We start from the raw sequence: 15,000 nt of genomic DNA on the forward strand, positions 1-15,000 counted from the left end.
GACCTCGCTTATGATAACAAGACATCAAAACACATTCAAACTGTGCAGAGCCATCTTGGTTCTTAATAAAGGTACCTCTGACCAACTACGTACACAGACACATCTTGTCCTCTACATTGAATTCCATTATTGAAATGTAAACGATCCCTAATTTTTTTTTCTCAATACAGGAGAAGGATAAATAAAAGGAAACGAATTCCACGAGAAAAGCCTTAAATCCTCACTGAAAGAAGGAATATTACGACTTATAATAGCTAAGTTGGAGTAAAAAACGGAGGTTCTCGTTTTTCTTCAATTCTAAGAAAATTACTGATTATTTTATACCAAATTACACGTGATTTCAGAGACAGTGCTGACACAAAAAAAAAAAAAACTTCAGAAGATTTCATTGAAACACAGGATCTAGACTTAGCCACCCAGTGCAAAATAATTATACCGCAATTCTTATAAAACAATTCAAAATAGTCGAAAGGATAATTATTGTACTCACTAAACTACACAAATAAGGATAAATAAAAGAAAATCACTTATAAAAACTTGCGAAATAGCTTTGACATTCTATTCATTACGATACACGCCATAAATGACTCATCTCCCTCAAGGACGGCAAATGCAGTTGCACGTGATGCAACACATTGCAGAGAAATGGAATGTATTCTAACCGGACAGACCATTATCTCCGGCAACACTTTCTCGTCGTAGCAAACTTATTTGCTACAAAAAAAAAAAAAAAAACCCTGAAAAATAAAATTTTGTGAGAACGAACCTTACTAAGAGCGAAACAAGAAAAGGGGCCCGCATATCATTAAACAGTCCATTAAACACCTACCCCTATAAATGACGAGACAACTAAAATTTTAATAAAAAAACTTGAAAGGAACTGATCACAGAAATTTCAAATGATGGTCAAATAATCAGAAATATTCATGCAAAAATTCTTTATATAAAATTTTCTTGTGAAGACGGTTCCAAAAACTAATGAGGAAGACAACTAACTTACCGTTAGCAGTCATCAAGTCAAACTCGCCCTTGTACTTGTGAAACATACCTGCACGAGAAAAGAAAACATATTGTGAGTACTAAGTTAAGCTTTCTTCTTCAAAACAATTATAAATAAGAAATATTTTAAAATAGGATATTAAAATTATATCACATCATCCCTACGGTAGGCTAAAGCGTGCATATGAATATGAAAATGAATATATATATATATATATATATATATATATATATATATATATATACAGTATATATATGAATATGAAATGAATGTTTATTTATATATATGTACAGTATATACATACAAGTGTATACTTGGTGCCTAACACTTTAGTTACCCTAGCCACCTAAGTCGGTCAGTTTTCTCTAGTGGCTCCGACTCGTTTTCTATGTAGATATATTTCGCCCCGACTATTACAAAGTATTCACCCGTGAGCGTGAAAATATAATGAGATTCTGTAACACACTAAATGTTCAAATAATATTAGTTATAATTATATTATCATCCCGCACTAAGTTTTTTCAAAAGTAATAAAAAAATTTTGTAAAGGAGGAGCAACAAATGCAAAATCAGATCACGCTTCACTCATTAAAATCCGATTTAATTCGTAAATGAGAATCAACATGGATATATGAGACTGAAAGAATGAACTGTTCGCAAGACTGATCGTACCATAAATATCCTTACAGGATCTTCAGTAAAGCTGATAAAACGTAAACTTAGATTTATGCCTTTGCACCTAATTCAGTAAATCGTTAGCATCTAATGACCTCAGAGTGCATATATCTCCCTGAAACAGCCAAAGAAAACGATTTCTTGCGTCTTTATTTTTCCCAGCCCTTGAAATTGCACTCCCTCCAGTGATCAATTTCCATTTTTTCTCTGCGATGCTCATTTTACCTGCCTTATACTAGCTCAGACCACTGGGTAAAAATGATAGTTTACTGTAATAACATCAAATCATCATGTAAGTGATAGAACGATCAGAAAATCAAATATAAAAGCAATAATGCCCCTACGTAACATAACTTCGTTATCAAATAAGATGACTGGTGCCCTAAGTGATGGGAGAAATAAGCCCAACTTTGTCAAAACTAATGAAATGAGAACCTGGTAATGATAAGGGACGATTTTGTTTGAAGGGCATTTGAACATATTCCCGCTATTAAAGTTAAGTATCATGAACTTAAATATTTACTAAGTCTCACAATAGGTTACTTTGGCCTTAACCTCGGCCTCGGAACGCGGTGAATGAGACTCGGTCTCGTGCTTTTTGGTCTCAAATGATTCTGTTTGGATTGGGACCGATGTTAGTCGCCGGTTGCTGTATACTTTTTTTTGGGGGGGGGATTGTGTGTGTGTGTGTGTGAGTGTAAGTGTGAATAAATGAGAAGTGAATGCAACTGGCGGGACACAACCGTGAAACGTTTTAACTGTAACACTTCATGTCTGTCTGTTATAGTACTTGAAGACATATAATACCTTCATCATATAAATCTTTATGTTAAAGTTATAAATGTTGCAAGTGTCCATTACACAAAACACATAAGGTCCATGTCTCAAATTTAACTTTTGAAAGTGCAACATTTCAGTCTATATAATATGCATTTATCATCACCAACAACAACTCACGATTAGTTTCTGTTATGAGTTTACAATAACCACTATTTTGCAGTGACAATATAAAAATTGTAGTACTGTAGAGGGATGATTACAAATTACATTTGGATTTAATAAACTTTTCTCATTACGAAAACTTCTGACAGTCCTTGTATGGTTTAGTTAAGGCGTGTATCATTCTAAGTACTTTCGCATACCTGTAATGCATACTGAATAACATAAAGAATGACCTTTTGGTTATTCGGGTGAAAACTGAAGAATGTCCTATTCTATGCTTCTGTTTGTTTATTTCGTTTAAAATCATTCACAATTATATATATAATATATATATATATATATATATATATATATATATATATATATATATATATATATATATATATATATATATGTAGAATCTACTGGTCACTTTTTTTACCAGATACATCGTGGCTATTACAAATACACACACACGCACACACACATACACACATATATATATATATATATATATGTCTCACACACGCACACATTTATATATGTGTGTGTGAGATATTATATACATGTTTTCAGTTTCTACCACTAACAACTAATCAGTTAAAAGCCACTAATGTGAATGAATACATACAGTACATACGTGTATATATATATATATATATATATATATATATATATATATATATATATATATATATATATATATATATATATATATATATATATATATGTGTGTGTGTGTGTGTGTGTGTGTGGGGGGGGAGAGAGAGAGAGAGATATATAAAACCCACCTTCAATACGAAATACCCTTGAAGTCACAAAAATAGCTAATAGCTCTGGGCCATCATTTGCCCTTTTATAGCCTTTGTCCTACTTTCCCTCAGTTATAAACAAAATTTGACGACTGGCTCTGCTCTATCTATTTATGCTAATAATCAGGGGAAGTATAGTACCAAAAGGAAAAAACAGAAAAAAATACAGAAACAAAATATAAAAAATTAGCTTAGATTTATATGCAAATCGGTAACTGTCCATGTAAGTAGATAATGAAATGTTATATTTCATAAAGATGCAGAACGCCTAACAAACTTGAAACCAAACAAAAGGATTGCTCTAAGATTAAGAATCATGTTGAGAGGGGGAAAAACAAGCAAAGGCAGAGAGTAATGATTTTTTTCCCCACTTGGGTAAGCGGCCCTGCCCTTGAACATGCCTTGGGCTGTGACCATCCGCTTCCGTTATTTTGGCAATATGCTAATCATGAGAAATATTCTCTGCCATGTTTGCAGTGCAACATACTTTCTATCCGTTGGAAATGGTTATATCTGTGATCCACTTTTTAAAGTGTACTCGGTTAGTACCAGAGGGCCGAAATCCTGCATCCAGTGCGTCCCTTGTCAAGATCCATTGAATGATAATTTTGATACTCTACAAGTTTTCAGAGAATCAGAATATCACTGACTAATTCAAATTATTAAACGGACTTCAAAACAAATGTAACTATGATTCCGTTGAAATACTTATCTTTTACATTTAAAGACAAAAATATTAAGTCATTTCTAAATCCTGAACCTTCATTTAAGAATTAATACAACTACACCAAACTGGTATTTCACTGAATAAAAACAATCACGGTGGAAAAAGAGAATGGAAGTAGCGACTTCATTCTACAACTCAGAAGTTTATTGCTATGCTTGAGATGTCAGAATATAGGTCTCCAGTAAACGCAGAGAGAGAGAGAGAGAGAGAGAGAGAGAGAGAGAGAGAGAGAGAGAGAGAGAGAGAGAGAGAGAGAGAGAGAGAGAGAGAGAGGTAAAAATCCGCGTTGAAGATCACTCACAGCAACCTTTCAGCGAATCCAAAGTTAAGGGTCTCAGACAAAATTCTTGGGACCTCTTCCTCTTCGCCGTTAGGAGGACGAGAAATTAGGATCACTAATGGCAGGTCCTGAGTCTCATCTTGCGGTTTTTTAACTGTTCAGGAGGCCTCTCATTTGCTCCTTCCTTCACAACGCTTGTGTCCCACACTTCTTTAGTCAGAGTTTTTGCTGAATGAGTTCAAAGGCCCTGGGCATGTCAGGGTACCTGGTGTCCAGGATGACGACGTTGTTTCCTGACCTTTTTTTTTTTTTTTCTAAGTTGCTTTTCAGAACATCTGTGGTGCTAGCATTTCTCTTTTGGTTCGTGTTGCAAATGTTTAAGGCCCGAATATTCTATGACCATGCAAAATATAAAATCACTCACATTACCTCAACATGAGAAACCACATCATAACCCTATTTGTCTGTTTAATCTTTTATCAATTTTTCATTATGTACAAAATCATTAAAAAGCACTTCAAAAATGATGTTTTCCCCTACTGATTATTCAGTTAATATTATCCACTTACCTATCTTAATTAGCATTTCTACCATTTCTCTCAAGAGTAAGTGTTTTCATATGCAAATTCTTTATTTATACCAACTGGTATTAGCTTGCCCTTCCCTGCCCTTTCCATCGGTATAAGCACACTCATTTTAGTTTAAATTCTAATAGAAGAAAATTAGCGATGCAAAGTCAGTTTGTCAACAATGTAAACGTTACAATCCTTTCGGCACAAAAAATAATTGTCCTGCAATTAAAACACACACACACACATACATACATACATACATACATGTACACAAACTTATTCAACGCCATTGTGAGAAAGCGCTGCATCTTGAATTCTTGAGTTACCCCGCTAAATCCGCCTCACAGATATGACCATTTTTTATAACCGAACTATCGTGAACTTGCAAGGGGGTCTTAGACAATTGGGTCTCCAAGTTGACGCAAAATACTACTATCCATTTCAGGTTCGGCGAGTCATAGTTTTTCTCAAATATCTTTCAGAATAATTATTTGATCGAATTGGTACTTTGACACAGTGTACAAGACACCTCCCGCTAATTTTCGGTAATATACTGCATTGTCAAACTATGCATTCGAACGCCCTTTATCCCCATCCCGTCCCTCCCTTTCCCTTCCCCTTCTCATCCCTCCCTCAACCCACTTTCCTGGCCTCCCCATCTCCGCCCCCTCTTTCCTGTCTATGAGGGATAGCGGACGTTTAAGCCTGCTGACTAATGCGACTTTGCCTTGAAAAGTCCAGAGTAAACACCATAACTAACACCACTTAACAATGCACTATATTACCAAAAATTAGCGGGAGGTGTCTTGTGCATTGTGACAGAGTACCATTTCGATCAAATACTCAGTTTGAAAGATATTTGAGAAAAACGATCATTCGCGGTCCCTGAAATGGATAGTAGTAACACACACATACATACGCACATATACATAATCTTCCCAGCATCGTTGGGCATTACATTATCGCTTCTGCCATTAAAAAAGAAAAAAAAAAAGACAGAATGTGCTGTACCTCAAGAAGAAAGGAGACGATTAATCTATTACATAACTACCGCAGTGGACTGAAAGGAAAAAATAAGAGTGTATACTAGTTTCTACTAGGTACCATTCGTCTATCATTTAGCACTTCAATGTTCACAGTCTGAAACAAATTCTTCTTGGGCAAACAGGCCTACTGACTTACAGTGAAGGCATATCGGTAACATCCACACCAATACCCGTTGAACTTAGAGAATTAATGGGCCCGACTTATCTACATTACAAATAGTACATGTATTTGTAGAATATTAATTGTTTCTTATAATCTACGGCATTAAACAGCTAATTTTATTAGAATCTAAACGATCAGCCCAATGCACATATATTTTGTTTTATTAGGACTGTTGCAGCTTAAACAATTTAAATCAATTTACATCAATTTATATTCTTATGTTAGTTTTGATTTTATAAGCACTTTTGCATGTAACTGCCAATTGTTTGCTTAAAAAAATGCAAACCATTCCCATCTCTCAGCGCAGTTTAACCACAAATTTCGAAAATATAAATAAATATGTAAACATGAGGTCAAGTTACAACTCATCAATCCCAAGGTGTATTTTCACAGCAAACGAAGTTCTTTGGCAAACTGTTTGCATGTTTAGTTTCAATTTAAAACTGAGGGTATATTCAAATAACTTTAGTTTCAAGGAATCTAGTTCCCCAAATATGTTTTCACTGAATACGTTTGAATTTACACTTGGATAAAAGGATATGCATACCCTTTAAATACAATTCTATAACTAAAGAAAACTAGGTTTAGAAAATAAGAACAGGAATATAGTTCCAGGGATAAATAACACGGATTCCTGTACAGAACCTGATAAATAATAATCTGGTACAAGAACAATTAACTGGGAATCTAGAAATTTCAACATGAATTTAACGCAAGAATCAGATTATATATCTCATAAAGACTAATCAGGAATACAGGGCTAAGGACAGGCTACTTGGAGTGCAGGTCCAAGTACAGATAAATAACAATCTATATCCAGAAACAGATTACTACGAATCCGGGTTTATCCACAAGTAATTGGGAATATACTGAATCACGAAAAATTAACTGGGAATCTATAGACAAAAATGATAACTAGGAATCTAGGTCTAAAAACAGATACTTCACTGGGAATTTGGGTCCAAGAACAAACATTGCTTGGAATCTTGGTAAAAAGAACAATTAATTAGAGATCTAGGCCCACGACACTTCCTGACATAAATAACTGGGAATATGTTTCAATGAACAATTAACTTGGAATCTGGGTCTAGAAGCTAGGAATGCAATATGAGTCCAGATACTGATATTTGGGAATCTAGGCTCAGAAACAGTTAACTGGGAATCTACTTATGTCTGGAAATCTACGTCCAAACACAAATAGCTGGAATCTACACACAAAAACACATTTCAAGGAATCGATGGCCATAAACACACAAATGGGGATCTAGGATCAGAACAGAAAATCAGGAATCCAGATCCAGCAACAGATCTCTGAGAATTTAGATCTAGAAACAGATAACTGGCAATCTTGGAATGAGAACTATTAACATAAGTAAGAATCTAGAACCACAAACAGATATCTGAGGACTTAGGTCTATATCAGATAACCAGGAATCTAAGTCCATAAACAGATCTGGAAATCTTGGTACGAGTGCAAAGAGCTTAGAATCTAGTCCCAGAAACAATATAGTTTTTAGTAGAGATCCAGGAACTATAAACTGAGAAATTAATATCACTAACAGTAAATTGGTTATTTGGATCCAAAATCAGGTAATTGAGAATCTAAATCCAGAAACTGATCTATAAACAACCAAGAGTCTAGTTCCAGAAACAGATAAAGTGAATATCTAAGTTAAAGGAGATAAAACTGGTATTCTTAAACCAATAATCATTGACTGTGAATCTATATCCAGAAACTTACAACCCCTCAGGTTTTGAAACTGGAAATTTGGTTTGTATCCAGATACCCAAAATTGGTCTTGGTTCAATTACCATATAAAATTCCGTTTCAGATGACCCAAAGTCCACGTCTACGTTCTATTAATTCAGAATTCAAAACAGATTTAGATCGTAATTACACAATATTTTGGTTTAGGTCCAGCTCAGACCACAACTCCAGATAGCTGACAGTCAAAAGTGCATGTAAGAGGTAATCTTATTCGATTTACTGATATCCTGTACCCTAAATCCAGGTCAATGAAATTTTAAAGCATCCGGTAAGAATCATATCCGTGTAACTAAACTTTACGATTCAAAATCAAGGAAGAAGTCATTACAAATCAAAATTAAAATTTCCTGCACAAATCACATCGAATGGTAACTATGATCATTTCAAATAAAATTCTACTCTTTCCAACAAATAGGAAACTTTCAGCATCAAAGCTTTTGAGAGAGAGAGAGAGAGAGAGAGAGAGAGAGAGAGAGAGAGAGAGAGAGAAAGAGAGAGAGAGAGAGAGAGAGAGAGAGAGAGAGAGAGAGAGAGAGAGAGAGAGAGAGAGAGAGAGACGACCTGTCCATGTAAAAAATGTAGGTTACAAATTTGGTGAAGGTCCTCAACAGGTAATAAAAATTGGTATTCGATAACATTCTCTTGAGAGAGTGGAAGAGGGAGCTTAAAATATCGAACGTGATGAAAAAACACTCCAAAGACATCATACTTCCACTGCAAATTCAAATATTTTTTCCCTAGACGCTATTAATAACATTATTAGGATAAAATAAAAAAAAACTGGCATTGATAATATAAGAAAAATTACATAAATTATACAACTATAATCTTTACACAGGACACCTAAGATTTATTCAGATATGGGTATATTGGAATCCATGAGAAGGGCAATAATCAGCTCGGCCTTTTTTAGGGCTTATAAAATTGCAAAAGATTTATTTAGATCCTGATGTACCTACATAAGACAACTCGAACAATGAAGACATTATTAAACTAATTACCGCTAGGAATGAATAAATTTCTATACATTTTCCTACTTTCTTAGGTAATTAATGCAAAAAAACCGTCCACACTATCATTCCGAGCACCATAAATAAGTCAAAAATTGTCTCCTAGCTTGAATAGAAGAGCGCCTCATCCTCGTCTTAAACAACGACATCCGCTCTCCCACTCTAAGGTCCCCTGAATCCTTTCATAATGTCGCAACTCAAAACGCACAAAGATGCTCTTTTGTTTCCACCTTCCACCCACCCCCTGCGGCCCACGCACCCCAGCCCCCGGCTCTTCTCTTCTGTGTTTCTGCTTAATAAAGGAAGCAGCACAGCTGAAGGGAGGGAGAGGGGATCTATTGTATTTGCCAAAAGTACTGTGTTTAGTAATCCATGTGTTAAGCTTATTGTCATCTCAATGGAAATGGTATGCAAAGGTTGCTGAAGAAATCTTGATTTCTAGGGAAGGATTTTTTAAAAATGAACAAAGAGTAATGATTCCGGGGGAAGTTAAGGACGTACTAAGATATTTGCTACACGTTACAAATGACGTGAAATAGTCACATGAATTATAATTCAGAGTAATGAGAAGTAGCAATTAGTCCAGAGAAGCATACAAAATAAGCTGTATCCGAGTAGGAATGAAGTGCTACCATCATTATCTTCATTTACTCATACTGTGTAGGCAATCACATGCAACAGGCCAGCAAATGTGCGTTCGTTTGTGCACATGATGGAGCAACCTTGTGTTAGACTGCGTGTTTTTGCGTATGCATGAACATAAAGGGTATCAGCACATAAAAGGTACAAAAACTGCTAATAATATTCCTGACAACGTTTGAAGACTAATGAAGCTGACTGATTCTTCTTCAGTCGTAGCCGACAAAAACAAGTCAAAATTGCGCCGAAGTTTCTTCGGTGCAATCGAGTTTCCTGTACAGCGTATAATGCTGTATGAAACTCTCAGCCTGTGTTGTTGGTACCTATAGTGGTGCCAGACGCACGATCATGGCTAACTTCTAACCTTAAATGAAATAAAAATTACTGAGGCTAGAGGGCTGTAATTTGTAATTTGTTATGTTTGATGACTGGAGGGTGGATGATCAACATACTAATTGACAGCCCTCTAGCCTCAGTAGTTTTTAAGATCTGGGGCGGACAGAAAAAGTGCGGACGGACAGACAAATAGCCATCTCAATACTTTTCTTTTACAGAAAACTAAAAAGGAAGAACTAAAGTCCACAACAAAACCTCTTAAGAGTTTCCTTGCGTACATACGTTTGTGAGTTTGTATGGGACTAGACGCAGACGAAACTCGCCACGTGCATGTAACTTACGTAAATGAATGTATGCCAGGCGTATGTGCGTATGTGTATGAGCACGTGTAGCGCACAAATAATTGAAAAGAGTCCTTCATTCCTGTTAAACAAACAAGAAGGGAACTTCGCTCGGTGCCAAGGGCATCCGACGACCGGTTAATCGCTTCTCCCCATTCAGGTGTCACACAAAAGAAGCAGACTTCACTTGTGTATGTCTTCATTCTTTTTTTTTTTTTTTAAGCAAGCGACGTCGAAAAGTTCAAGGTGACTCTCTATTCTTTTCTGGGAATTCAGAATTCACTGTTTTGGTCATGTCAGGAGAATTAACGGTTATGCTTAACATTCCCAAAACGACACAATGTTGAGTGTGGGTGGCATTATTCAGATGACTGCAAGGTTCCCTTTCCTTTTCCAAAGGGTTTAACCTTCCTTTGTTGTAACTGTCGATTATTTGCTGATTTGGTCTGGGAAGAGAGTCTTGTTTGAAGCGATGGGTTATCCTTATAGTCAATAAATCAAAGATAAAATTATGTAATGAGAACGTATAAGCCACAAAACTACAAGGAAGATTAAAAAAAAAAAACAGGCTTCGCTCCTGGCTGGGTTTCGTCTGTTCAGACAGGTAAACATTTCTAAATGGACGAAACTGGTCAGGAGCAAACGGTAGACTACGTTATTTTATTTCTTCCTTGTGGTCCTGTGTATCTACATATTACACATTATTGTATGGCATTATAATATATATATATATATATATATATATATATATATATATATATATATATATATATATATATATATACAAACACAAAAAAACATATTTTACTCGATATCTCAACCCTGATCACTAATAATACTGAAAAGGTAAGCGAGAAGAGAGTATTTACCTACAACATATCAGTAAGGAATAACAAGTGCGGCAAGACTAGAGTTGGTGATTAACATTCTTGTCCCATAATGTGAGGGGTCCAGACATCGTTCCGCTTTATTTCACAGCTAATTCGTACCTAAGCTGGCCAATCTTTGGGAGGATCCGTTGCAACATGTGCGTGCGAAAGGGCGTAAAATGAAAGCGTCCGCTTAGTCGGATTTCCAGCGGCCCTCTGATACATTCATACTCTCAGTCTGATTGATGGTGATAGATTCCTGAAACTTCGTTTTGCGCGCACAACAACTCTTAAAAAATACCTTGGCCTCACGCCAATTCAGAGTTCGACCAATATCCCTCATACGCATGAAAATCACCGAACTCGCGGTCATATCTGACCGGACGTTTTATGCACCAGTAGCCTTTGTGAAATAGATTCAATATCCCTGAAATCAATTTTATTGCAATCATTCAATGCTATTTTATAAACGACTGAATCAGCTTCTGTTTTCACTTAAATATAGCTACACTAATTAGCGTACTACCGATGGTTTCAGGAGTGTGAAAATCAACGGATGGTAGGTTTCACGTTGTTCAGTAAAATTTTTTTTTAACTTACGGGAGTTTTACTTTGCTGAATAGAGTAAGGTCTCAAGCTGACCCTGCCTCAAAATTTGACTTCAGACACCCATGTGAACACTCGAAGCAATCTGATACAGAGACAGCAGTCAACAGTGTCTTTACTGAAACAACATAAAAACTTAGGAAATCAATGTAGGAAAAGGCGAAATTTGGTTTCCCACATACATTAATAGCGAATGAATAAGTCCAGCGAGAGCAATTTATCGTCTCTTTCCCAGTCAGTTTTTAATTTCGTAGTTGGAACCAGTGTAATTAGTCTATAAATAAAAACCTATTGGTGGACGGCAAAATTAGTTACGTAATGTTCCATATTTAGGTTCGCTAGGGAGGGAGAAGTGCTACTCAGACGACATTGTTAAATGCACAAGCGCGCGCGAGCGCGCATGCGTGTGAGTGGCACAAAGTACAGTAATTGTGAATAAAAGAATTCAAAGCAATCGACACAGAGTTTTAAGGTGGCATCAGATCAGCTCTTAATCTTGATACAGGAAAGGGAATAAGAGCCTTCTGAAGCTGGCAATGTGACATCGTGACAGCTCAACGAACTAAACATTACAATGTGACACCTCCCATAATTACTGTCATTACATCAGAGATTCAAACAAACCACGGAAGGAGCAGGCTGAATAAAATGTGGAAACCAAATACTCTCAAATTAAGATTATACTTAAGTCCAGTACGATCTGTATTGCTATATTGTTATGAATCATGGTATGACAATGTCACTATATTAATAACATTTTGTCTATTTGAGCACAAAGCTTGAAGATGAACACTAGGGTCTAGAGGGCAGGATAGAGTTAGAAATGACACCACAATCGAAATTACAGAAGTTCCATATGTGGATGAAATGATGATGAAGGGGAGATGGAGATGGCCTTGGAAATGGCCTTCGCACCGCCCCAGGAATAGTACGTGATAGTGTCAGCTGGGTTCCTGCGGACACCATAAGAGTTGGAAGCCTCAGACCCGGGAGGCTGGAGATGAGGGGAGATTCGTGGAAGATAAAGCGCAGGAAAGACAAGAGTGGCGGAGTTTCAAAGAGGCCCTTGCGTCACGCAGCGTTGGAGGCGATGATGATGATGATAACAGAGGTTCAATAATACAATACATTCACTGAACTACTATTAAGTCGACGCGCTTCCTTTGCTGCTCAGAGCGTCGGTCAGAAGTGCTTCTTACCCTCTCAGAACGATTGTAAAATGCTCTCTAGTTGAGAGTAATTCTTTAGTTGTTAACTACCAGAATCATTTCTGGTTCGTTATGCCTTTCACTTAAACGAAAATGACACGAAATATACTTTTTTATACCTAAGGACTTCAAAATATTTTTTTTTAATTGCAAATACACTTACTTCTTGCAACTGAGCTGAAATATGCTTTCTTTGCGAAAGCAAGGGCAAAATTCTCGATGTCTTTGCCAACCAAAAAGAACAAAAACTTCTTTAATTCCATTAATAAAGCCACAAAATCGTTTGCTGAAATTTTTATGGTCTAGAATAAAAATTACAAGGTAAAATTTCTTCGAATTTGCCAAAGTGCAAAAGCGCATCCAAAATATTCCATTATTCGACCGCTTCACAATAATAATAAGCAGTAGGATTTCAAAAATGAAAGACGCAAACCTGTACACCAATATAAAGAACAAGCACAATAATACAAATAAAAAAAATGTTAACTGCTTCCCTTCTGCAGAACAAATAAATCAATAAGTAAAAATCCAACACAGTTATCGAGCCATGCCAAGCGGCCGCTGGGAATAAGCAAACTGTTCACATTTTTTGTTGTCCTCGTATAAGTCACTAGATCAGAAAAGCGGCCCCGTCGGATACGAATTATTCTTTTACTCGCTGCTTTTCTACTTCTAAATGCTACGCTACTTCATAAAATTAGGGCATTTCATAACTAAATCGTATAGCGTACAGCTTTAAGCCTTTCGTCTAAAGCGATTTTTTTATTAATATTTTTTTTTTTTATCTCAAAGTCATCTTTGCTGGTTTTTGTATTTCAATTCTTAGTATAGCATTTCAAAAGCATTTAAAATTCGAACGAAAAGATTTATATGTAAAAACAAAAACTATTTAATGCAATTAGTTCTACATGCAATGACCCATTGAATTAATAAAAGACTAGAATATTCTTAAATATTCTAGTCATTAGTTTTGACTCTAAATTCACACACAAGCAAACTTGTACAGGTGGATCCAGTAATTAAGAAGCAACCAGCTATGCATGGTTGAATGATTTTCAGTACATAATGGCACCACAGCAACAAAAGGAAAAAAAAAGGTATACAAAAATTTAAAAAGGATACTCCCATCTACCGTCAACCTCTTCTCCCATTCCCTACAGGAGAAATCACGCCTTACTCCTGTAACAAATTCTTCCTGGTTTCAGACGCTGATTCAAACCTTTCTCTACACATCGACATAAGTATTTCTAACAAAGGTGAAATCAATGTCAACCTTGAGTTCGGTGTGTATCAATAAAGTCACACAGTGAATAAGACTTTCTGGGTTATAGCCTACCTCGTGGTTATAACCCGCAGTAACGGGGTTATATATTGCAATTGGATGTCGATATAAATTTGCACTTCTAGAGACCATATGTGAGGAGGAGCAGACGATCAATAAGGGCTGGTTTAACATCAAGAATGTATATCAATCTGATGGAAAAGTTGTGCTGGGATATGGGGTAATAAGACAAACCTTGCAAATCGGGTGAAACCTGGGATACAAGCTGAATACACAAAAAAAAGTAAAAGGTGCATGAAAACAAATTTCAAGGAGTTAAACCGCATATTAGAACGTGCCAGGTACTTTAGCCTGGATCGTAAAGTTAAACGAAGATCAAGAAGAGATGAGAGACTATTTCGACATTCAGCCTGATGAAACTGACAAAGCTCTTATTCAAGAAGTGGCATAAGATTAGGATAGCCAACACAATGTATCTATGGGTGAAAAAAAGAGGGAAATACCCATAAAAAAAAGGTATGGATCAATAATAACATCAAAAGATGAAAGGCAACGATAGATGGAACATTTCTGTGAGATCATGAATAAGATATGTGGGGGTTCAATTTCACTGATATATCAGAAGCTAACAAAGACTGAATGTGTTTCTGAATGAATGGAACCACTGCAGAAGATGGAATGACATCTCGTATGCTAAAGTTTTGCATAATATGGAATGAGGAAACAAAGCCTAGTAATTCCAAAT

At 36.1% G+C, this 15,000-nt stretch overlaps 1 protein-coding gene across 4 annotated transcripts in view; it reads right to left on the reverse strand.

Annotated features, from left to right (window-relative positions):
• Window positions 1–15,000, reverse strand: part of Btk29A (tyrosine-protein kinase Btk29A) — a 666,915-nt gene that overhangs the window by 294,131 nt on the left and 357,784 nt on the right. For 2 of the 4 annotated variants that reach the window (XM_067094351.1, XM_067094350.1), the window contains one exon: window positions 1,001–1,048. The exons of the other annotated variants lie outside the window; for them this stretch is intronic. In XM_067094351.1, coding sequence (XP_066950452.1) covers window positions 1,001–1,048 — 48 coding nt within the window. The remainder of the gene's footprint in view (window positions 1–1,000; window positions 1,049–15,000) is intronic. 4 annotated transcript variants of the gene reach the window in all.

This window comes from Macrobrachium rosenbergii, chromosome 50 (genome assembly GCF_040412425.1).
Source record: "Macrobrachium rosenbergii isolate ZJJX-2024 chromosome 50, ASM4041242v1, whole genome shotgun sequence".
In the NCBI taxonomy this organism is placed as follows: domain Eukaryota; kingdom Metazoa; phylum Arthropoda; class Malacostraca; order Decapoda; family Palaemonidae; genus Macrobrachium; species Macrobrachium rosenbergii.